The sequence below is a fragment of the Mustela lutreola genome, chromosome 8 (genome assembly GCF_030435805.1).
Source record: "Mustela lutreola isolate mMusLut2 chromosome 8, mMusLut2.pri, whole genome shotgun sequence".
NCBI lineage: Eukaryota > Metazoa > Chordata > Mammalia > Carnivora > Mustelidae > Mustela > Mustela lutreola.
The window spans coordinates 127679336-127705039 of record NC_081297.1 but is presented as its reverse complement, the minus strand read 5'-3'; the positions used below and the strand labels follow the sequence as shown (position 1 = coordinate 127705039).

Genomic DNA, 25704 nt, shown 5'->3' with positions numbered 1-25704 from the left:
AGGTTGGTTTCTGCAAGCTCTGTATAATTCTGACTTTCAGGGATCTGAATGGAGTTTATATTTTTATGCCACCTTTGATTCCAATTTCCTACATTTCTGAGTTAGGTCAGCTTGTGGATTGTCTTCCCTCGTGCACCCTAGACATGGAGCAGCCTTCTTTTGATTTCCCCTTAATGTCTGTCTCTCAGAGGAGGCATCTGTGTGTGGAGCAGAGGAAAATGGTTTATGTCACCCTGTTACTTCTCACCCTCTTCCCCCCAGGACTTTTCCTTTTCTTCTTTCTCCTTTCCACTGGGGTCCCTAAGGAATTCATTTCCCTTTACTTTTTCCTGTAAAACAACTTAGACCACTGCATCCTACTTGCTCAGGAATTCCATTTACCTATAGTCAACATGCTCTGTAAGCAACGGACCATTTTCTCCAGAGCTTCCATCCTGAAGAACACTAAATTCTGCTACTGGTCTCTGAGATGAGATAGCTGAAGTAAGAGATCTGATTCAGAAGTGACTGAAAGGTCATTGATAAGCCACCACTGTCCACCCCCTTCCCTCATTCCCTACAGAGTTAGTGAGAGGGCATGGTGCCTCCATCATGCCTGGGTGGGTCTCAAGGCAGGTTCCAGGGTGGAAGAGAACAGTATGTTTGTCTGCTAGATAAACCATGACTCCACCCACTTCTGAAAGCAGGTGCTGCAAAACTCCGTTCTGGTTTTAAATAACACATTTCTGTCCTCTTCATTTCACATCTGTCACACGAACTGCGCCAGAATACATTTAATAAAGAAGTCCATGCTAATCATTAATTATGATACAATATACCAATTGTACTGTAGTCTAATGTAGCTCACACTTGTGGATTTCAAAAAGCTTCCCCAGATTTAATTAATCTTGAGCTTTGCTAATGAAAAGCATGGCTTCTACCCGGCGTGAGTTTGGGTTTCTAATCTGTTCCTTAAGGTCACCTCATTTTTCTTGAAAATGTACATTTATAGTTTAACACTGCAGATCTTTCACATTCCCTATTAAGCAATTATTTTGATTACTTCATTATCTTTCTTTTTTTTTCTAAGACTATTTAGGCTGGTTTCTGCCTACCGCTAGCCAAGTGTAATTCCGACATTCTCTCTCACTCCCTTTATTAGCTTGATTTGCATTAGCAAGGGATTCATTTTCATTCTGAAGACTGAAAACAATTTCATTATCTGATAAAAATTATCTCCTCATATGCTGTAAGAAGCAATTCTCCTCATTTATGGTCTCATTAAGCATTTCATATACCTAATACATCTTCTCAATTCTTCCTCTTTCCGGAAGTAATCATTCTTGCGGCTCAACTGACAATATCTTGGGCTTGGAACTCTCATTTTTGCTTTCCTTCCCTCTTTTGTTCTTTCTTTTCCTGGCATAGTAACTGCATCATCTCTGTGAACACACTGCTATTTCCTTCTCTTCCTACGCATTTTGTTCAGGTTTCATTCCAACACCTACACTGCTGTATCATAAGTTGTAAGTTTACATTTCTGTTGTTCTTAGTGGACTATGAGCATCTCAAGGGTGGGCCACAGCTTCCAGATATCTATATATTCAGAGTCTGGAATTGTGTCCAGTGTTCAACAATAATCAAAAGATGTGTATTGAATAAATGAAAGACTGAGGACACACACACATCATTTTTATTTTTGAAAAAGAGTACTTTGGGGCACCTGGGCGGCTCAGTGTGTTAAAGCCTCTGCCTTCGGCTCAGGTCATGATCCCAGGGTCCTGGGATCGAGCCCCGCATCGGGCTCTCTGCTCAGCGGGGAGCCTGCTTCCTCCTCTCTCTCTGCCTGCCTCTCTGCCTACTTGTGATCTTTGTCTGTCAAATAAATAAATAAAGTCTTTAAAAAAAAATAGTACTTTTCAAAACCCAGGAGAAAGTGGAGAGGCCAGAGAAAGTTGATAAGGAAATGAATCAGTTGGACAAACTGAGTCAAGCTGAAGAGATATGCAGATCTGCAAGTAATAGGAAAGAAGTACTTTAACTGCCCCCAGTGGAAGCTAAAACACCCATGAGGCTGCAAGAGCCCAGATGAGCTAGAGAAAAATCCAAAACACTACCAGGAGAATATGGATACATCGCAATGATCACATGGGGTGAATTCCAAGTCACACCTGGTGCCTTCTGTGCAAATAAGATACTGAACCATGACTTTCTTCTCACCAAATCTCTAAAAGTTGACAGATATTGCTGAAACTTTCCTGTGTCTGATGTCACATTCTTGATTTATTTCTCAGTTTTATTCATCCCTCAAGGAGGAAAAGAGTAATCAGAATATTTCCTTTTCACCATAAGCGTGTCAGAAATATAAGGGAATGCTGAAGAATCATCCTGTGGCATTGGGGTCAATTCCATGGAAATGCCACGGCAGCTCAGCCTGCTGTGGAGCTCAGCCAACTTTTTAAAATTATTATTTTTATTAACATATAATGTATTATTTGCCCCAGGGGTACAGGTCTGTGAATCATCGGGTTTATACACTTCACAGCACTCACCATAGCACATACCCTCCCCAATGTCCGTAACCCAACCACCGTCTCCCTACCCCACTCCCCCAAGCAACCCTCAGTTTGTTTTGTGAGATTAAGAGTCTCTTATGGATTGTCTCCCTCCTGATCGAGTCTTGTTTTATTTTTTTACCTTCCCTCCCCCACTAAACTCCCACATTGCCTCTCAAATTCCTCATATCAGGGAGATCATACGATAATTGTCTTTCTCTGATTGACTTATTTTGCTCAGCATAATACCCTCTAGTTTCACCCATGTTGTTGCAAATGGCAAGATTTCCTTTCTTTTGATGGCTGCATAATATTCCATTGTCTATACATAACACATCTTCTTCATCCAGTCATCTGTTGATGGACATCTAGGTTCTTTCCATAGTTTGGCAATTGTGGACATTGTGCACCCAAATGTTTATATCAGCCTATTTTTATGGAAGCAGAGTTCCTTAGCAGGTTTAGATTACATTAAATTTAAAATGCTATTAAACCTTTAAATGGAGAGGTCAAGCAGACAGGTGGTTATAGGACTTTGGAGATAGGGAAGCAATCTAGGTTGGAGATGAAAATTTGGAAGATTTTAACACATAATGGGTACAGAGATGGTCATCTTGAGTGAGAGTAATGGAGAAGAGAAAAGGGAGCACATGTAAGGAAGGAGAGTTTTTGCTTAAAATTGGTCAATCTTAAGTAAAAGGTTAGCAAACTATGATGTGTAGGCGAAAGGCCCTCTGACTATTTTTGTTCAGTCTTTGAGCTAAGAATTGTTTCACATTTTTGAATGGTTAGGGAAAAAATAATCTAAAGGAGAAGAGCATTTCATAATGCATGAACATTATATGAAATTTAAATTGATAATTAAAGTTCTATTGGAACTCAGCCATGCACATTTGTTCACATATTGTCTATGATTGCTTTTGCACTACAATAGCAGAGTTGACTGGCTGCAACAGAGACACACAGACTAAAATATTTACTATCTTGCTCTTTACAGTCCAAGTTTGCTGGCTTATGGTGTCATGTGAGAACAGGAGTTCCGGAACTGCTATGCCAGTGTTGCCACTACAAGGGAAACCAGTTTGAATATGAAAGGTGGCAGGGAGGAGGGTTGCTAAGATATTTGGCTAGAAATGGAACCAGAACCCAGAAGTGATTGTGACACTCCCAGACTGAATCAAACCTGAAGCTCACTTTACCATTGCCCTTTTCAATTAATGAGTGAATAAATGCCCTTTATTGTCGGATCTAGTTGGATAGATTTTCTATTAGTTACCAAAAAATGTTTAACTAATATAGTTATGAGATCCAGATGTAAATCATAATATCCTTTTTGCCCTTAATATATGTCAACTTGATTCAAATCTCCCATTTCATAGTCTCTACGAGTCCAAGGTCATCCTCATGATTTCTACAAATTCCTAAAGACTTATGGTCTTGGTTGCTAAAATAGAATATCATAGACTGGGTGGCTAAAACAACAAGTATTTATTTCTCATAGTTCCGGAGGTGGGAAAGTCCAAAATCAAGGTGCCAGCCAATTCAGTCACTGGTGAGAGCTCTCTTCCTGGTTTAAAGATGGCTGCCTTCTTAACATATCGTTTCATAGCAGAGAGACAGTTAACTCTCTGTTGTCTTCTTATAAGGGCATTAATCCATCATGAGAGCTCCACCCTCAAGACCTCATCTAAACCTAATTATATTCCAAAGACCTCATTTCTAAGTACCATCAAATTGGGGGTTAGGATTTTAACATATGACTTGGGGGGAGCGGGGATACAAACCTTCAGGCCATATTACTCATGGTCCTTGCTCCATGAAGTCCATGTCCATGACATATACTGTTTTTCTCCCATTCTACCTCATCACAAGTTTCCCAAACCTACACACACACTCTGAACCTGTCATCCTCTGAGTTTACTAATTTTACTTAGCGTTTGAGGGATCATTAAAAGGACTCATTTTAACTACTCTACAACCTCCTACCATCTCCTGGCTCTCCATTCTGTTCTCCTTTCTTCACTCTCTTATTCCACTATTTCCAAAAAAATTAGTTCCTTTGTTTGTATGATGAGCAACCATCCCAGTTTGCCTAGGACTGCCTTAATTTGGGTATCATCCTGGTTTTTGCATACCCCCGTGTCCCATAAAGCATCTTAGTCCTGAGTGAAGTGGGAAGATTGGTGATTCTATTTCCTTGTCTCAAGTAAAGCCTTTTTACCTGCTTCTCTGAAGCATCAAAACCAGCCTACTTCTGTGGCTCACAGACACCACCTGCTCCAAAAGACTGAAATATCTTCCTAATCAAGGCAACTCTCCTTAAAGGGAATAAGTGTACAGGATGTTATGAAAATTAACATTTCTTATCATTAGATGCATATATACTTAGGGTTGCTACATGATCTTAATGAATTGATGCTTGTATCATTATGAAAGGTTTCATTTTACCTCTGGCAGCAATCCCTATCTTGAAATCTATCTCGATGTTAATATAATCACGCAGGATCTCTTGTGTTCATTGTTCATATGGTATATATTTCTCCATCCTTTTATTTTCAACCTGTCAATGTTTTTATTTAAAATGGACACACACTTTTAACTAGAAGTGTGGGTCCATTTACAATTAGTGTAATTAATGATATTGTTGAATGTAAGTCAAATATAAGTCATTGAGAGTTTTAGGTCTGTCCATTATCTTTCGTTTTCCATATTTCTGATGAGACGTCAGTCTTTATTAATCATTGTCCCTTTTCTTAGTATTTACATCTTTTTCTTCCAGATGACTTAATATTTTTTCCCATCTTTGGTTTTCAGAAGTCTGAATATGATTTGCTTGGGTACAGGTTCTTTTTTAAAAAGCAGATATCATTTCTGAGGGTCGGAGTTGTAGGCTGGCCTTGATATATACTGTCTATTTTTCCTTCTGTGGTGACTGATTGGATATTAAGTTTATCTAGTAAATTTTTAAATTTCAGATATTACAGTTTTCAGTTCTAGGATTTCCATCTGGTTCTTTTTTTATGGTTTCCATATTTTTCTTGATATTCCCCATCTCTTTACCCATTATATCAATCTTCCTAATAGATTCCTTTAGGTGTGTGACATAGTTATTTTAAAGCCTTCATCTGCAATTTCTAACATCTAGGACTTTCAAAGATCTGTTTGACTATTTTCCCCCTTGATTGTGGGCACATTTTCCCACAGTATCTTCCTCTGAAGAATATTGAGTTTTGTTCTAGTGCCATTAAACTACTGACAAATTACCTTCATCTTGTGGGTCTTTGATGGGTTGAACTTGTTTTGCCCTGAGGCCTCAGTTGTCATTCTTAGTCCTGGGATTCACCTTCCTAAGGCATGGCCCTCTAAGGGTTTCAGTGAAAGGAACAAAGAATTTAATATGTCCCTTTTACTTAGCTGGACTTAAATTCCAAACTTGTCTCTCCAGCACCAGGCACCTGCTGAAACCTCTGATTGGCTCTTTTAAAGATTTTATTTATTTCTTTGACAGAGAGACAGTGAGTGAGGGAACACAAGCAGGGAAAGGCGCAGGCAGAGGGAGAAGCAGGCTTTCCGCCAAGCTGGGAGCTCCATGTGGTGCTCGATCCCAGGACCCTGGGATTATGACCTGAGCCGAAGGCAGAGACTTAACAACTGAGCCACCAAGGCACCCCTGTTTGACTCTTTTAAACTTCCAGCTGTTATTTTCCATCAGATTCCCTGGGGTCTGATTATGTGCAAGTGGAAACCAACAATTTGACGGGAATTTGTGCAGATTCTGGAGCCCCCCACTCTGTCTCCCAATTTTCTGAAACATCCTTCCTCAATCTCTGACTCTGCCTTGTGAATCCTCAGTCCCATCCATCTGCTTCTTCCTAACTGAGCTCTATCCCTCATGTAATTTATAAGATGAGGAGTACCCTCAAGGAAAAAGCAATTCAAATGTGAATCTTGGAGCACCTGGATGGCTCAGTTGGTTAAGCATCCAACTCTTGATTTCAGCTCAGGTCATGATCTCAGGGTCTTGAGATGGAGCCCCGCAACCGGCTCCAAGCTCAGCAGGGAGTCTGCTTGAGATTCTCCCTCTCCCTGAGCCCCTCCCCCTGCGTTCATGCTGTCTCTCCCTCTCTACCTCAAAAATAAATAAATAAATGCTTTCAAAAATAAATAAATGTGGATCTTACGTAGTTTTTCCCTTTTTCTTTCAAGGATCATGTCCTCCTCAATTTCTGCATAGCTTCAGCCATCCCCCAGGGCTTCAAATAGTTATTTGAATTCTGATTTTATAATTATTTACACTTCTTCGTAGTCTAAAGTTCAAAACTGTTATGTTCAGATGGTCGTTCAATGAAAGCTACTCTGCTAGTAACCAAAAGTAAATACCTCTTATTCTGAATAAATAAATAAATAGATAAATAAATAAAATTCTATTCTCTGGTCTTTCTAGGCAGAACTGAACTTTCCTGAAAGGTATCTGTGATAATGTAAGTTGACTTAAAGTAAGAGGTAGCTGCCCTGCAGATCCAGGACCTGCTAGCCACTGTTCCAGGTGCTTTATCCCTCCCCAACATATGGATGAGGAAGATGAAGAGCATGGAGGTTAAGAAATGTACCCAAGTCTCTGTAGGCGGTCAATAGGAAAGCCAGGACTCCAGCCCATGTGGTCCGATGTCATCGCTAACTGTCTTAGTCACTGCACGGTGGTGCTATTCAAGTATGTGCTGCCCTTCAGTGTGACCTTTCCCTGACGGAAGAGAGTTCAGAGGGATTTTAAGTTTACAGAAGAGGACTGAACCAAATACACTTTATATGGTTCTTTGAAACCAACGAATCCATTATCCTATAAAAATTATAATCTCCAATCTACCAAGCATATTTTCATGTCAGAAAAAATTATCTTCCCTCAGTCAGGAATCCAGAAAATGTCCATACAAGATGGTATTTTCATGTATACTCAGCTCTCACAGAATCTTTTCTCTTTTCTCAACTTCTGAATTTCACTTACAGCACCTGGAGCAGAACTGTATATTGTGGTTTTGCCTGAACTGCCGCGGTGCTCGCTGTATATTGTGTTCATTTCCAACACAATGCTGAGATTGATAAAGCAACTTACTTACTTCAAGCAAGTCAAAGCATCGGTCTTCCAAGTTTTGAAAAATAGCCATTTTGGTGTGTTTTCCCATGCCACCCTAAATGCATTGGAAAAGTATTTTTTACCAATTACATTGCTCTAAGAGAAAAGCCACATTTAAGTTTTTTTCCTGAAACTGTTTCTAAGACCAATAAAAATATCCCTTTTCCTGATACCTGTCTTTTGCTATATGCCTCCCAAATTGTTTTAAACAGACAAATCAGAAGTGGATATTGTTTTGGGAAAAAAAAAAAAAGAAAGAAAGAAAGAATAGAAAAATTCTCGAAAGCCTGCAAAAAACAACCCTTGGAAGTCTACCATCTTTGAGATGATCTATGAAATGGGCTGCATTTCACTGTAGGCTGCTGTCGAAGAAAGAGTTCATTTAAAATATAATCTCAGGAGCCCCCACAGGAAAAACTGTTCTCTGGAATTAGTACTGGGAATAGCAGGGCTTCCAAGTACAAGGTCTGTTTTGCCCTCACAACACTGTTGATGTTGTGATGCGCTGCACAGGCTTATCTAAGCGTGCTGCTGGAAAGCACGCAGCCACATCTCTGGCTGACCCTGAGTGAGTGTAAAGGTTGCAATATCATCTTTTTTTCCCCCCAAGAAATTAATTCAACTCTTGGCTTCATCATAAGTAAGAGGATATCTGTGTTCTATCTTTATTTGTTTTCTTTGCCTCCTTTTTCTTATCTGGCTTTAATCTTAGCTTTGTATTGCATACCTACTTGTAAGGTCTCTTCATCCTTTCTGAGTAGGTCTGAAGATAAAATGACTAAATGATCAGGGTTTGATGACCATAGTTTCCAAAATAAAGACCGCTGAACTGTAAATGAAAGTTGAGAGAGCCAGATGAAAACCTGAAAACGATATCACAAATTATATGGAAAGGGTTAATAGCCTGGGCATCAAGGGATCTTGGAAATTGACAATAACTGCAACAAAATAGATGGACATACAGTAAAAAGCTGAGTGAGGGAAATGAAAGAGAAGAGGCATGGAAGTAGAAAAAAAAATGTGATGAGCAAATAAGAAATTAAGAACCATGCCACTTCAGTTGTCAAAGAAATGTGAATCAAAATTTAATGAGGGACTATGGACTCTGAAAGACAATCTGAGAGGTTTGAAGTGGCGGGGGGTGGGAGGTTGGGGTACCAGGTGGTGAGTATTATAGAGGGCACGGATTGCATGGAGCACTGGGTGTGGTGAAAAAAGTAATGAATACTGTTTTTCTGAAAATAAATAAATCAATTTAATAAAAAAAATTTAAAAAAATAATAATAATTTAAAATAAATAAATATATAATACATTCTATATTTCTGATGGATATATAGGACACATATGGAAATAGACAAGTAAAATAAACTTTACCATTTTTTGTATCATCTAAAAAAAATTTAATGAGGAACTTCCATTAAAAAATAGGGAAGTAAACTCATTGGTTTCCTTGCAATCCACCTACCTTGCTCTCTGACCTCAAGGACAGGGCAGGACAGGTGCAAATACGCATGGGTGAAATAGAGTGGGTCGCATGTGAGAATGTGTGTGGTATGTGGAGGCGTTAGGGGGCAGCAAGAAACACAGGTCTGAGATCGGGGAGGTGCCTAGGCTGAATCTAGGATGAAAAGCTACTATCATTAGGTGTGACTCTATTTGAAGGAAGGCAGTAAGTGGTATTCTTCACGTATAGTCTGGCACATAGTGGGCAATAGGTATTTTCTAAATGAAAAGTGAGAAAGGACATTCTTGCCAAAAAGCAAAGGCACAAAATAATGAATGAAATCCATCAAATGAACAAATATGTGCATGAACAAATGAGCTAAGTTTTCAAGGGAAATGCTAGTTATTTATGAAGGAGATTTTTTTTTTTCTTAAAGATTTATTTATTTGACACAGAGAGAGAGAGATCAAAAGCAGGGGGAGCAGCAGAGGAAGAGGGAGAAAGAAGCAGGCTTCCTGCTGAGCAGGGAACCTGGTGCAGGGCTCAATCCCAGAACCCCAGGATCACCACCCAGACCCAAGGCAGACACTTAACTGACTGAGCCACCCAGGCGCCTCATAAGAAGGAAATTTAAATGACCAGCCTCCAAAGGGCAAAACAAAGATTTGATAAATATATTTTTTCCTTCCTATAGATCATTACCATATACTCATTATTAGAAAACAGAACTCTGGGGGCACCTGGGTGGCTCAGTGGGTTAAAGCCTCTGCCTTCAGCTCAGGTCATGACCCCAGGGTCCTGGGATCGAGCCTTACATCCCCCACATTGGGCTCTCTGCTCAGCAGGGAGCCTGCTTCCTCCTCTCTCTCTCTGCCTGCCTCTCTGCCTGCTTGTGATCTGCCTGTCAAATAAATATATAAAATCTTAAAAAAAAAAAAAAAAAAAAAAAGAAAGAAAGAAAATAGAACTCTGGACAATACCTTTGGATCTAATTTCATCCCGACTTTTCTAACTGTATCTCATCCAGATGACCAGGTCTAAACACTCTCAATTCGAGCATTTTCCCAACCAGTATGCTCTGAAAAGGCATCTGTGCTGCACCTCAGGAAATACGGATAGCTGCCTCAAATCTCAATACTTTTCTAAGATTGTGAAAACACTGGCTATGAGGGAAGACAATTAGATATGCCGTAGGACATATGTTTAAACGTTAAGGTTGATTGTTTCGCAGCAGTGGATTTCTGGTAACTTTTTTATTTTCTACTTTGTACTTTTCAATATTTCACAAATTCTCTATATTAGTTCTGAATTGGTTTTGCAACGATGAGAAAAGAAATCAGTTCAAGTTATTCTTGTGACTCTTGTGGGGGAGAATTCAATTAGGACAGTTCTAAAACTCTTAGAAAATCTTCAAATTATTTAGAAATCTACTGGGTTTTCTTTCACATTGTGTACAGTTTTAAGGGAGGGCTCAAGTTGATTTGCACTCGGGCAGAATGTGGTTTTTAGACCTGTTTCATTCTAACTTATGAAATACAAAAACATATAAATGTTTTGTAAATATGAAACAGGAGCAAAAGCAATTTAATAGCAATTAATTTTGTATTGTTTCCAAAGCTCCAGTTGAAAATGTCCTTTCTTAATTTAAGATTTTATTTATTTATTTGAGAGAGAGTGAGAGAGAACATGAGACGACAGGAGAAGGTCAGAGGGAGAAGCAGACTCCCCACAGAGCTGGGAGCCTGATGTGGGACTCATCCCAGAACTCCGGGATCATGACCTGAGCCGAAGGCAGTTGCTTAACCAACTGAGCCACCCAGGCACCCAAAAATGTCCTTGTTATAATAAAATTCCTACGCCTTTTAACCCAGCGTTTTAGCTAATGAATTTAATTATGAAAAAAAAAAAAAAAACCTGCTGTCGCTAAAGCCTTCCTCTTAATCATGCCTGTATTGATTTAAAAAAAAAAAAAAGTCTGTTGCTATGGAAATTCCAGTGTCAGAGTGACATCTCTTTAAGCTCCACTGAAGTGTAAAGCAAAAATAGGAAACGAGTCTTCAGTAAAGAGAAACTTCTTCCTCAATGTATTTTTAAAAACATTGAAATTGTGGATTGTAGATGGATTTTACAAATGAAACTCACTTTGCATAACAAGCAGTCATGTAAAAAGTTCTGCATATATCTAATTTTAGAAAATCAAACAATTTAGAGTATACTAGGGAACTTACACTGGCAGGCATTGCATAGGGGATCTGCCTCAATTTAATTAAACATATATTGAGGCTCTACTATCTTACATTAAAAATGAATATTTTCATAGATTGAGTTTTCTAAAATTGAGCACATATATAATTTGACATTAGTTTCAAAATGATTTTTGGTTATTAAAACCCCAAATAATGGAACCAGATGTGAACTACAGCTGTAAAATGAAACCCGAGTCACACTTCACATGAATAGTTACTTACCAATAGGTGAGCTAATAACCACAGGAAGCAGGCAGCCAACAAGATGAAAACAGTGTATGATGAACTTGCTTTTAACTTACAAACTATCTCGCATATACAAAAAAGTAGAGACAAATAAAACAAACCCCTCAGCTTAAAAAAGATAATTTTGCAAGTAAAATGAAACTTCTTGGCCCTTCTTGTTAGATCTCATTCCCTCTCCTTCATCCAAGAGATGACTCCAAACCTGAACTTGGGCTTGCCCATGAACCTGCATTGAAAAATGTTTTTAGTATATACTTACACTCCCATAAGTACTCGATATTAGGTCATTTCCCCTGTTCATAGTAACTTTTCTATAAATGGTGTCTTCATATATGTTTTCTGCAACATTTCACTTTTCTTTTACTCAGTTTACCTTTGAAGTGTACCCAGATAAATATGTCTCTCTAATTCATTTACAATTTTCCTGCTGTAGTCTGTTACACATTCATTTCTAATTTCTGTGTACTTTTCTACTGCATGACGACATGATCATTTATTTTTCTAAAAAATATTTTATTTATTTATTTGACAGACAGAGATCACAAGTAGGCAGAGAGGCAGGCAGAGAGAGAGAGGAAGAGAAGCAGGCTCTCTGCCGAACAGAGAGCCCGATGTGGGGCTCAATCCCAGGACCCTGAAACCATGACCGGAGCCAAAGGCAGAGGCCTAACTCACTGAGCCACCCAGGTGCCCCACGATTTATTTTATCTAGTCTCCATCTGAGGGATATTAGATAGGTTTGTTTTTTGTGTGTTTTGGGGGGTTTGTTTTTTGCTATTGTAATCAAATGGCAAATCAGTGAAGATTTTTGCACAAGTTTCCTTGGGCACGTGGGCAAAGCTTCTGTGGGGGATATACCACAAACATTTCAAATATGAGAGAATGAGAAAAGGTGCTGTGCTTCAAAGGTGCAGGCTTCCTGGTCCACTGTTTTCTCCCCCAGTCCACAGCTACGGGCTTGTCCAATCCTGCGCACACAGATAATATTAAGTTATTAAAATTTATATTTCCATAGATTGAAGTTAGCCTTGATGACATTATATTTCTCCTAGGTTTCCTGGCTTTATGGACACCTTGTGCATTCCAAGATCCCTTAGCAAACAATGAAGTATCCGGTCTCAAGCTAAATGAAAGCCGAAGGACTCTGGGGCGGACTCACACACACTTGTAACATCCTGGAGTCACAGTTTCAAGCCTGCACTGTGAAAATACAACAACGCAAGCCTCTGCGCTGAAGGGCGGTATTAAGAGCCAAATGAGCAGCGCGCCAGCCAGTGCCCAAGGAGTTCTGGGAGCTCGACGCTCTTGTCATTTGAATTAGGATGGAGAGATCCCTATGATGCGCGGAAGGAGACGGAAGCTCAATGCAGGCTAGAGACAGAAACCAAGTTTCTAGTCCTCTCCAGAAATATGCCATTTCCCCCCTGCATTTCAATGACGGAGAACAAGTCAGCCGGGGTGGGGAATGTGTAAAGCGCCCGCAGGGGAAGTGAACCGAGACTAGGGCGTGTAAACCTCTGAATAGCCGGCAGGTGGTCAATTTCTAAAGCAATTTCTTGGAGATTGATACGGAGAAAGATATGGGAAGCTCGAGGGTTTTATTACCCATCACTTAGCTGCTGCCACTGGCTCTTATTCTCTTGCTGCCTGCTTCCCTCCCCTCTTTTTGCTTCCCTTCTTCTTCCCCTTTCGGATTGCGTCCTGTCATTCTCTGTTATGATTAAAATAGAGAACATTGCAGGTGTCTGCTGTAAAGCATTTGCAGATACTGTATATTACATGAAAAAATAAGCAGCTGCAAATTGTGTAATTTGGTTTAAAAAAAAAAAAAAACCAACCTGAAAGAGATTTCTGGAAATAAACACATCTTTCATCCTGGTAGGTTTGAATTTTCTTTTTGTTTGTACTTCAGCACCTTTGCTCACCGTTCCCTCACTGCCTTGGACAGAAAGTTTCAGCGTTAACTAGCGAGTGTTCTTATTTTAGAAGAGATGGGGAAATATCTGGAATCATGGCTTAAAATTGGCAAATGTGTCTACAGGGTGTGGTGAATTCTAGGCAGTGTTTTTCTCAGTCAAAGCAATGCCTAAGAATAACAGCACCTGAAAGTGACCAAAAGTGGAGAAGAAGTAAAAATGTGCTGTAATGTTATCTGCGATAGTTGGAAGGGATCTCCCGTCTCCAGAGGAAGAAGTACGCTGGCATGGATAACAGTGGACACTGCACCCCCAGTATTGCTGCCCTGTTTTCTTGGGGGCATCCACTCAGGTCTGCAAGTCATTTAAAAAAATCTGCTCCTACAGCAGACACTAGGTGTTCCAATTTTAGCTTGAGGCTCAGCTAGGTCTTCCTTTTCCTTGACTTTCAAATTTCCCAGAGCAGTGGGGTGGGTGCAACAGCTGGGGAAACCAAGGTAGCAATGAAGAATTCAAATTCTCCATTCAGACAGAACTAGATTTAAATCTTGGTTCTACCTCTAACTGCGATTATTGGGCAAATTATTTAATTGCCTTATGCTTTTGTTTCCATATCAGTAACATGGGGTCAGTCATTCTATGTGGATCATGGTCTTAATTCTTATGAGGACAGAAGGAGATGATGCATGTGAGATATATAATAATATAGTGTCTAGCATGGTAAATGCTCCAGAAGGGTAAGGCAGTAATGGTATTGGTAGTGATGGTGGATGTGGTGGTGATGCCTTCCCTTTCTCTCCTTTTATACCCCCACAGTGCCATCTTGCCTGGTCACATCCATCCATCCATCCATCCATCCATCCATCCAAGAAGTGTTACAGACCTCTACTATGTGCCAGGCATTATTCTAGGGTTCTATAAAACAGTACATGCCTTTATATCCACCAATATTTAAAATAAAAATAAAAAGCACCCTGTTAGTAAAAACCTACTAATGGAAGGCATGCATATATACTCCTTGGAAATTAATATCAAGTTGACCTGAAAGGCTTTTGTTACCAGCAATGCTATGTTTCTACACCAATATTAAATGCATAGGTAATTTGCTGTACTTTTTTGCCCCTGGTGGCTAAACTTTCCATAAGTTAAACATTCCCCATGAGAAACATAAAACCCTTGAAAGCATTCTCTCTCCCACAAATTTATAAACTCCATTCTCTGGCCAAAGGATCTGGAAGCCCTCACTGTGTAAGAGCTGTCACTATCCTAATGGCCACTCTGCAAGACCCAAACTTCATTTCAGATGAAGGTATAGTCATCAGGCAATTTCTTTTTCTGAATTCAATGGAAAATATTTTGTTCTTTTCTCTTTCTCTTTCACTGCAGCACAGTTTCTTACTGGAGGCCACTAGCACGGTCCTCCCAGTGACAGCTATCACAGTTCTTCAGTTGTTTCATATTCCCTGGGGGCAAAGTTGGGCCCAGCTGAGAACCACAGTTTTAATCTAATCTCGTTCCATGGACACATCTAAAGACAACGTACATGTGAACTATATAAACATGGGAATAGTTGCACGGGACACACACATATTTCTATGAATAGTTCTGTAGGACGGTTTTAATAAGCTGCAGCATTGTCATTTAATTCAGATACAATTTAAGACATCACTCAAAACTGTAATTTTTGAGGAAGTTTAGCTTATGTAAGAAACCATTTTATTTTGCTTGTTATAAGAAGACCAAAAAGTATTCAAACCAAGAAAAACATTATCAGTTAAATCCTTTACAAGGTTAGTTCTGTAAAGAACATTGGGGAATGATGGACACCATCCAGTTGAAGAGCCTTCCTCCCGATATAATACAACCATTCGCGAGGTCAAAAAGTCTCTCAAGATTGAATATAGATGGCAGCGAGATATCGAATGGGACCTGAGAAAAAGCAGAAAGTGTTCATGAAATGCATCGTTTTAAACTGTTGGCTGAAGTAAAGTTCTCAAACATATAAATACCAATTCCATACAGTGGTTTTATATGAAAGATATTTAACTCTTGCCTCAGGCAAAATACAAAGTTTCATATCTCTGCGTGGCTGAAATGTCACACTTGTCATTCTAGATCCTATTAAGATTCATAGATTAGCCTATAAAACAGCAGATATTTTAGAAATACAGACTATCTGCATCTCTATAATCACTGTATATGATTCTAATGGCAGGACTTTGGCCCTATTCCTAACAAAATGCTTTCTTCCGTAACAGGCTGCCCAGTTGACAGATGTCCCTGTCTTTGAGCTTCAGTCTTGCCACAGTGAAGCAAGTTCTGTTTGGTGCTTGCTCACTCTCTCTGAGAGAGGCACCGGATTACCATGCTGAGAACTAGTGCAGTCAAAGTCACTTGGACAGAAGGAAAGATGAAAAATAAGACTGCCTTTATGATCATAGCAATGGTTATTTCACTGAGAGAGAAGCAGGAAGGAGAGGTAATAAACAGGAAGGAACTTTCACGTTTCCTGGGGACCTACTTTATGTAGATCTAGATACTCTGGAAGATGAATGAGCAAATGTCATGTAGAATGACCACAACAGATTAGAGATGCTTGTGGGCCTAAATTCTGGTAAGAAATTAGAAGACAAGTTTTATTAATTTCCTATCAAATTATTAAATGAAGCTTTTATTCTTAAGAAAACACAGGGAACCTAAACATGGAGGCTAGTTTTTATTTCTTTTTCTTCATTTCACTGGATTAAAATAGGACAAAAATATCCCAGTGCTTTCTATAACTTAACATAATAAATAAGTGGAAAAAACATGTACATGTTTATAATGTCCTCCTTTCTCACTCAGTCCTGAAGTAGTATTACCAGTTTGAGGGGCATCTTTCCAAGACTTTTAAAATTCTCTCACAAATGTATATTCATATGGGTTTGTTCTTTCTTTCTTTTACGTTCTTCCTTCCTTTCTTTCTTTCTTTCTTTTTTAAATAGGATAACTAGGTTTCCATTATTTGCCTTTTCAATTACCAATATGTAAGGAAAATCCCTCTTTAATCAATTCAGGGAGGCAGAATAACTACATGGAGCTTAAGAGTGTGTGTTCTGGAGTGAGACTATTTTGGTTCAAATTCAGACCTCACCACATACCAGCTAGGTGAGCTTGAGTAAAGTATTTGACCTGCTTGAATTTTAACCTCATCATCCATAAAATAGAAATAATATTGTATTATAATTGTTATTACAACATATTGTTGTTACAAGATGGAATGAGTTTATACATATAAAATACTCAGAATGGTGCCTTGCACACAATGAACACATAACAAAGGGTACGCATTACTGTCATCGTCAAAAATGGCTACGTAACAATGCATGAGATGGCCGTGTCCTGTTGTTCAATCACTCCTCATAAAGGTTCTTTCTAGTTTTTGTACATGTTTGTTTATTCATATACATCCTTGGGTGTAGATGCTTCTATTTCCGTACTGCTGATACCCCAAGATGGTTTGGTTTAGTCAAAGGGTGTTTACATTTTACATTTTAATGTTTCTTGCCAGATTACTTTCCAAATAAGTTATAGTAATTAACACTTCCACAGGAAATATATGGATGTATGGATAACCAGTTGACCCAGATCTATTTGTTGAAAAGACTTTCTTTCCTCACTGCAAAGTCCCCTCTGACATAAGCCATGGGACCGAATATGCATGGATCTCTTTCAGGACTGTATTTTGTTCCATCGGTCTATGTCTATACTTACTCCAATCCCACACTGCTATTACATCTTTTTCATAAGACTAGATAACTAGAAGTGTAATTCCATTAGCTTTGTTATTTTCTTGGATGATTTTGGCTATTCCAGGTCCTTTGCATTTCTGTGTAAATTTTCTGATATGACTGTAAATGATAGCTTTTCAAATCTGTCATTTATAATTTTTTCCTGCTGTATAGAAATAAAGTTTACTTTTACATTCATATGCATATAGCAACTTTGCTAAATTCACTTACTCATTCTAAGAGTGTATCTGAAGACTATTCTGGATTTTCTCTGTCTGTAAATAATAAGAATTTTATTCCTTCCTTTCTTCCTTCACTTCACTGGCTGAAAATCCCCATGCAGTATTAATTAGAAATGATGGCTGGATGTCATAAACATATGATTAATTGACTTTTCAACTCATGGAAAAGGGAAAGGTTTATTTTAAAAATGGCTTTGTAAAAGTGTCTACTACTGGGAGCCTGAGTGGCTCAGTGGGTTAAGGCCTCTGCCTTCGGCTCGGGTCATGATCCCAAGGTCCTGGGATCAAGCCCTACATCGGGCTCTCTGCTCAGTGGAGAGCCTGCTTCCCCCTCTTTATCTCTCTGCCTGTCTCTCTGCCTACTTATAATCTCTGTCTGTCAAATAAATAAATAAAATCTTTAAAAAAAGTGTCTACTACTAAAATTCATTCTTTTCTTTTTTTTTTACTTACATCCTCTACTATTTTTGTTACATTTATTCCTAAGCATTTTATAGTTCTGTTAGTTTGAATGTTTTAAAGTTTTAAAATTTCTATTTAAAATGATTATCCCTGGGACACCTGGCTGGCTCACTTAGTAAAGCATATTGAGTCTTGATCTCACGGTTGTGAGTTTGAGCTCCATGCTGGGTACAGGGATTACTTAAAAATAAAAACTTTTTTTAAAAAATGGTTTTTATTAGTAGAAAGAAAGTTATTAATTTTTATATCCACCACTTTATCAGTCTCTTAATCTAGTCATTTTTAAAATGCTTACACTTTGGTTCTGCAGTTGTATCATTTACAAAAAAATATAATTTTGTTATTTCTTAGTATTTATGTTACTGATTTTATTCTTTTGCCTCACTGCAATAGCTAAAAATTTCAAAGTAATATTGATTCCTAGAAGTGTTACAGAGTCCTGTTACTGCTAAAACTTCTACTTAAATTAGGAATAGAAGGTAACCACCTAAACATGTTCCAGGTAATTTATGAAATTTTATTTTATTAAACAGTAAAGTTAAAAAGCCATTGTCATCAAAAACATGGAGTCCAGTTTTTAAAAATGTTAAGTTGGGTGAAAATGTGAAATTTATTTCACACCCAAAGTATATCAGTGCTATAAACATTATGAGATTCTGAATGAGCTTCAGGAAGTCAGAGCTATATCTTTTTCCCCAGAGAGTTCAAGATTTACAAATTAGAATTTATAAGATTTCAAATAAAATGATAGAGTTAAAAGGTAAAGTATTTCTTTAGACTTGTTTCTTGATTTGTATCTGCTCAATCTTGATACCTAGACATTTAAAGTAAGCCCACATTGGGACGCCTGGGTAGTTCAGTTGGTTGAGCAACTGCCTTCGGCTCAGGTCATAATCCCAGCGGCCTTGGATCAAGTCCCTCGTGGGGCTCCTTGCTTGGCGGGGAGCCTGCTTCTGCCTCTGCCTGCCGCCCTGTCTGCCTATGCTTGCTCGCTCTCTTTCCCTCCCTCTCTCTGACAAATAAATAAATAAATAAAAATCTTTAAAGTAACCCCGCATAATGTTTTATAATGTGAATACATCCATGAACTTCAGAGAATTTTGCTTAAAGATTGATTTATTTATTTGAGGATGAGGAGGGGCAGAGGGAGGAGAGAATCTCAAGCAGACTCCCCGTTGAGCGGAGCCTGACCTGGGGCTCAATCTCTGGACCCTGAGATCATGACCTGAGCCAAAGTCAAGAGTTAGTTGCTTAATCCACTGGGCCACCCAGGCACCCCAGAGGCTCAGAGACTTTCAGTGACTTACCCAAACTCTCTCAGCTAGTACATATCAGAGCCAGAACCTTTACTCCTGGCTCCTCAGAACACGTTCCTAACCACTCTGTGTACGGCCTCCCCCTGCTGCCCAGCAGTCCTCTGAGCTCCCCCGCAACCACGTACAGCCATCCTGGAAAGCCCCTGCTCTCTGCAGCCTCTCCTCCCACTCCCACCTGACTCCTGTCTTTTGCTCCCTCACACAGGCTCTATGGCACTCTGGACCCTCTTCCCATTTTGTATTTGGAAATTTTATGGGCTTCCATATGGAATTTCTCAAGTGAAGTTAAACTTAGGTGAAATTACTGAATTTCTTGTTTTCTTTTCTTTTTTCTTTTTTGCCATTCAATAGAGAAAGGATTGGCAATCCTATAATCATGGGGGAGTCTTTTATGTCTTTTGTAAGTAGCTTTGAGTCTGAATTATCCTGGATAGGTCACCAAGGAGTCCTGGCTCCTTTTCGTGGCTCAAAAAAGGCTCTGTGGAGAGAAAGGAAGGAAACAGCCTGGCAGGTAAGCAGACTGAATTAATTCAAGTAGGTTATGTTTTAAGGGGCAGTATTAGAGAAGTGGAGATAGTTCTGCTTGGAAAGAATAGAAGTTGGAAATAAGAGGAAAGGAAAAAATATAATCAAGTTGGGGTGCATCGAAGGGGTTCACTGCCAGGACTTGAGTTTGTCTGGGGGAGTTCTGAACGTCACTGGAGAGTTAAAGGTTATTTGCCAATGCTATATTTTATATGAGTTTCTGCATGAAAACTAGATTCTGTCATAATGAAAGATTTTATTACTTCTGTTCTTTTGCTCCAATAACTTTCCTTGACTAAAAGAGAAATTATATAGTCTTCAAAGTATCTATGGTTTTTCTCAATCCAGTGAGTTTTTATTGAGCACCTACATTGAGGAATTTTCTTGCTTCTCTGTCAGCACAGTGTCAGTTGCCTTTTTGTTGATTCCACGTGTTAATGACCCAGAAGAAAGGGAGGGAGAATGCTGAATTCCCACTACTCCATCACGTCTGCCTCCTCTTGTAATTGGTAAGTGGGTTTTCAGAAACTATGGGCTTTGTGATATGGATGGATTTAACTTTGCCTCCTTTCAAGAACTTTCAAACACAGAGAACCAGATCCATGGGAGGAAAAAGGTTTAAAAGCCTCAAAGTAGGAAAACAAATGCTGTTTTTATCCAGCATTCTCACATGTAAGTTTCTGTACCATGTTATAGTTCTATCTTAACACATCCCCTGAGTCTTCGAAGTTAATAATTTATTGTGGGTTTTTTTTTTTTTTCAGACAGGAAAAACATGCATTCCAAAGTAGGAAGGATAATATCATACTAGTTTACTAAAGAATCAATTATGAATGACTGGTGACCCCGTGGTTGGAGTTCTAGATGAGTGGGAACTAGAGAGATTTGGCTTCACTGTACTTCATATAATCAAGAGAATCCCACCACCAACAGTAATAGATATTTCTCCCCAATCTAACAGATACAGCACCCAACTCTTAAGAAGATGAGAAGGGCTCGTATACAACTCTGCCAGACCACAGGAAATTTCACACTTTGCTGAGAACACAATTATCTTTTCCAGCACTTTAATCTTGTGTTAATAAAACTTTAAATATGACAGAAAAAGGTTTTTTTTTTTTTTTTACATAATATGAGGTCAAAAGGTCATCCTGGTAAGATGGTAGAAATCTTTTAAAATTAAATTTTAAAGAAATAACATTATTATAAAGACATCTTGCAGAGAACAAGAAAATTAGAAATTAAAGATGGGATATGGGAGAGAAAGCATTTGTACCGAGAATTGGTTCAAATAGCATACGATCTAAAAATAGGATTGATTCTTCCTAAATCATCATCATCACCGCTGCTATGGTCACTGTGTGACCACCGAGCCTTGGCTGTGTATGGCATTTCCTTGAGCTCTGGAACAGAGTTCCTTTTAATAAAGGACAATTCTTGTGCAGGCCCATTGTCCCACATGCGCGGGAAACTGAGTGTTTCAGTCAGGCCAGAAACAGTTAAGCAACATTTAGGGGCCCTGTCTCTCTTCTTATATCTAAGTAGATGCCAAAAATGTTTTGAATAATGGCCTCTTTGTTGGACTACATAGAGAGTGCCTCTCTAAGGAAAGATATATTGAGGGGGACTACATCCACCGGGTGTATGTTGAAAAATCAATTTTAGGATACGCTCATAGTTTACACTGTGGTATAATAAAAAACAAGTAATTGGTCTTTGCCCCAGATTCTGGCATAAAGCTCATAAAACCGCTGAAAATTTTCCTTTGTGTGGTAATACGATAACTATGGAAGGGAAGGGGTCTGGTAACTTTAGGATGGAGATGGTCACTGGGAAAACCAACCATGTGATTGGAGGGTTGGAATTTTCAGCCCCAGGCCCTGATCTCTGGGAAAAGGAGCAGGGCTGGAGATTGAATTTGATCACAGAAGCCAACCATTTAATCAATCGGGGCCATGTAATAAAATCTTCACAGAAACCCCATAACCACAGGTTTCAAGGAACTCCTTGGTTGGTGAACACACTGATGTGCTGAGAGGGTGGGGAACCCCGAGAGGGCATGGGAGCTCTGCCCCTTTCCACCTCCCATAGCTTGCCTTTTTCCATCTCTTCTATTTGTTCCTCAGTTGTATCCTTTATAATAAACTAATAATTGCAATCAAAGTGCTTTCCTGACTTCTGTGACTCATTCTAGTGAATTATCGAATGGGAGGGGATGTCAAGGGAACTCTCAGATTTGTAGTCTGCGGAGCACAAGTGTGGGTAGCCTGGGCACTTCATTGGTAGCTGGCATTGGAAGTGGGGGCAGCCTTGGGTTAAGCCTTTCATCTGTGGAGTCTAGGCTAACTCTGGGTAGTAGTGTTAGAACTGAATTGAATGCTTAGACGCCCAGCTGGTGTCAGCAAATTGCAGAATCTGTTGGTAACGGGGGGAAAAAACACCTAACAGTCCTATCTGGTATGTAAATTAGGGAGGTGCTCAGCTAGTGAGTGTCTCTGGGCCTTTGGGGCCTCCTACACCCCCTCCTCTTTGCAGCTATTCCAGCTCCCTTCACGCCCCTTCCCAGGCCAAGCCGAGCCACTCCTCGGTGAAAAGTGATGGAGCTGGCGATGATATCTCCATTACGGGTATATGCTTTTTATAGGGAACTATTTAAGAAAACAATCCTGGAAGGTCAAAAGAGATTCTCAAGAAAAAAGCAAAAGTTTAGGCTGTACTTATCAGGCTTGTTCTAACTGCTCAAGAGTCTAAGGCCCAGAGAAAAGAGTCTTTGAAATGTGACACCCTATTGTGCAGGAAGAGAGCTGCTCTCTCCCTCTCTCTCCAGGAAGGTGTTTTTCACCATGTAAAGAACTAATATAGGGTCTCAAACAGGGTAAATTCCCTTTAAAATTCCAAAAGCTCTAATCAGAACAGGAAGGATGAGTTATGCAACCAACAATGAAGTGCTTGGGGCATAAAGGCTAGATGCAAGTTCATGGCCAGTGGTTCAGTGCTTATCATCAGGGCTTTGGGGGAAGAGGGAAAGTTTCTTGGAGAGAGGATTTAATGGAAATATGCCTGTATTCAGTGTGTTACAAAACTAATGCCTGTTTCTCATTCTCGGTGGAAATGTAAGAGTATAAATTCTGATATGGTACTTATGGGTGATTATATCACTTTACATCATTGTCTTTATTTTTGGAAGATAGTTTTAAAGCTTTACTGAGTCCTTGCTTTTCCTACTCTGAAAATATACATCTTCTAAGAAAAGAAGTCTGAATTTGTTGAGGTTTACAAATGAGCTAGAGTCTTTGTTTTACACTTTATTTTATCCGTAAATTAACTGTTAAATGGAGGTCAAGAGAAAATGGGATTGAGCTATCGGTCACATTGTAGAATGCAGTTTCAGTCACGATTGGGTGACATGTGTATGAAGTTTTCCCCTTACTTCTCTATTGGAAAATAAACTTCAAGCCAGAGTATTCTTCCTAGTTCCTTTGGAACTCTTCTAATACCAAAAATAAGGATAATTGAGGACTCACGTATTCATCACTGGTCAGGGATTTTATTTTTATTTTTTTAAATAAAAACCTCAGTGCTGAGGTTCAGACTCCTGAGAGACAGACTCTGAGATGGAACTCAGCTTCCAGGAAGATGATTAGGAAATACTCTTGGGATCAACACCCATGGGGAAGGGAAAGACAGCAGATTGAGCAGAGAAAGAAGATGGGCTCCAATGCAGTCACAGGGAAGGGCTCAGCCAACACCATGGGGGTTCTGAAACTGGGATGTCCCTGCAGAGCTGTGGGAGGTGGGTTGGGTCTTTGCATCCCATATCAACCAGTAATCAGATGCTGACCTCCCGCAGGGAAGAGGCCAGCTCCTTTCACCACGCACAATTCCTGGACAGGGTTGAGAACTGAGGGCTGTTAGCATATTTCCCAGAGCAGGGAAAATGAGCTCTTCATTCCTGAAGGGGAGATCTTCAGGGAAGGGCCAAGACAGGCACAAATATTTAATTCAGTGATTAACTATAGAACCATTAAACAACTAACAATATGGCAAAAATCATACTAGTATATCACTGATACAACCCAAAGGGAGATTTGAAGTAATAGCTATGTAAGAATTCATATATCGGATTTCCAGATGCTGCTTTTCTGGGTCATGGTAAAACAAGCTTAATACATTTCCAGTATAACTCCTATTAATCACTTTATTTGATTACCCCAAGGAACAGTCCCCCTTTTGAAATATGAGGAGAAGAATCAGGAAATCAAGAGTAGGAAGAAGATTCAGAAACTTCTTCCCTCAAATAATACCCTCCCATAATCTTAAATATAAAGACATTCAATAATTTCACCTAAGCCTAACTTTACTTGAGAAATTCCATACAGAAGCCCTAGAACCTTCCATAAAAGTTCCAAAGCTGGAAAATGGTCCAGAGTGCCACAGAGAGAATAGAAGACTGCAGTCAGGTGGGAGAGGGAGAAGAGGCTGCAGGGACAGGGGCTTTCCAGGGTGGCCGCCCCTGGTTGGGGGACGGAGCTCAGAAGACAGTTGGCAGCAGGGGAGAGGCCGTACAGCAGAGTGGTTAGGAACGTGTTCTGAGGAGCCAGTCTGCCCGGGTGTAGATCTTCTAACACTAACTAGCTGAGGGAACCTGGGCAAGTCACTTAAATTTTTCACATGTTATATACGGATAATAAGAGTATCTACCTTGGGATGCCTGGGTAGCTCAGTCAGTTAAGTGACTGCCTTCAGCTCAGGTCATGGTCCCAGGGTCCTGGGATTGAGCCCTTCATCGGGCTCCCTGCTCAACAGGAAGCTTTCTTCTCCCTCTCCCACTCCCCCTGCTTGTGTTCCCTCTCTTGCTGTCTGTCAAATAAATAAATAAAATCTTAAATAATAATAACAATAATAATAATAGTATCTATCATAACTAGAAATGGAAATCCAAGGTCACATGCTGACCTTTACAATGTTTGCACATATTCACGTCTGCCTGATGCTGTGACAAACTGATGACAAACCTAGTGACTTACAACAACATAATCTGTTCTCTTACAGTTCTGGAGGAAAAAAAATCTGAATTTAGTTTCCCTGTACGAAAATCAAGGTGTCAGCAGGGCTGGCTCTTTCTGGGAGCTGTAAGGGGAGAATCTGTGTCTTTGCCCTTTGTAGCTTCTAGAGGCCACCTGTTTCCTTTGATCTGTAGCCCCTACAGCATTCACGCCAGGTGTGCTTCCTTCATCACAACCTTCTCCTGTTGTTGTCAAATCTCCCTCTACCCCCGCTTTTATAAGGATACTCTGATTACATTTAGAGTCCACCTGGATAAGCCAGAATAATCTCCCCATCTCGATACTGTTAACTTAATCACATATGCAAAGCCCTTTTTGTCATACCAGGTAAGGTTCTAGGGATTAGGATGCAGGTATCTTTGGGGGGAGGGCCATGATTCAGCCTACTACATGGGCGATTAAATGATATGGTTTAGTTCATAAGAATATCATATTTATATCCTATCTGCTCAACAGAGTCTTGGTAGCTGGAGTTATTGCATTGTTTCTCTTCAAAAATTCATGGCATTATTTGCAACAACATGGATAGAGCTGGAAAGTATAATGCCAAGCGAGGTAAGTCAGTCAGAGAAAGACAGATGCCATACGATTTCACTCATATGTGGAATTTAAGAAACAAAACAAATGAATGAGAGAGAGAGAGAGAAACCAAGAAACAGATTCTTAACTATAGAGAACTGAGGGGATGCAGGGGGTGGTGGTGGGTGAAATAGGTGATGGAGAAGAAGGGTACATTTATCATGATGAGCACGCATAATGTATAGAGTTCCTGAATTACCATATTGTACATCTGGAACAAATATAA

At 39.5% G+C, this 25704-nt stretch overlaps 1 protein-coding gene across 1 annotated transcript in view; it reads right to left on the bottom strand.

Moving 5' to 3' along the window:
* Window positions 1-15108: 15108 nt before the first annotated feature.
* Window positions 15109-25704, bottom strand: part of CFAP54 (cilia and flagella associated protein 54) — a 316944-nt gene continuing 306348 nt past the window's right edge. The window contains exon 68 of the mRNA XM_059186580.1: window positions 15109-15447. Coding sequence (XP_059042563.1) covers window positions 15310-15447 — 138 coding nt within the window. The 3' untranslated portion in view covers window positions 15109-15309. The remainder of the gene's footprint in view (window positions 15448-25704) is intronic.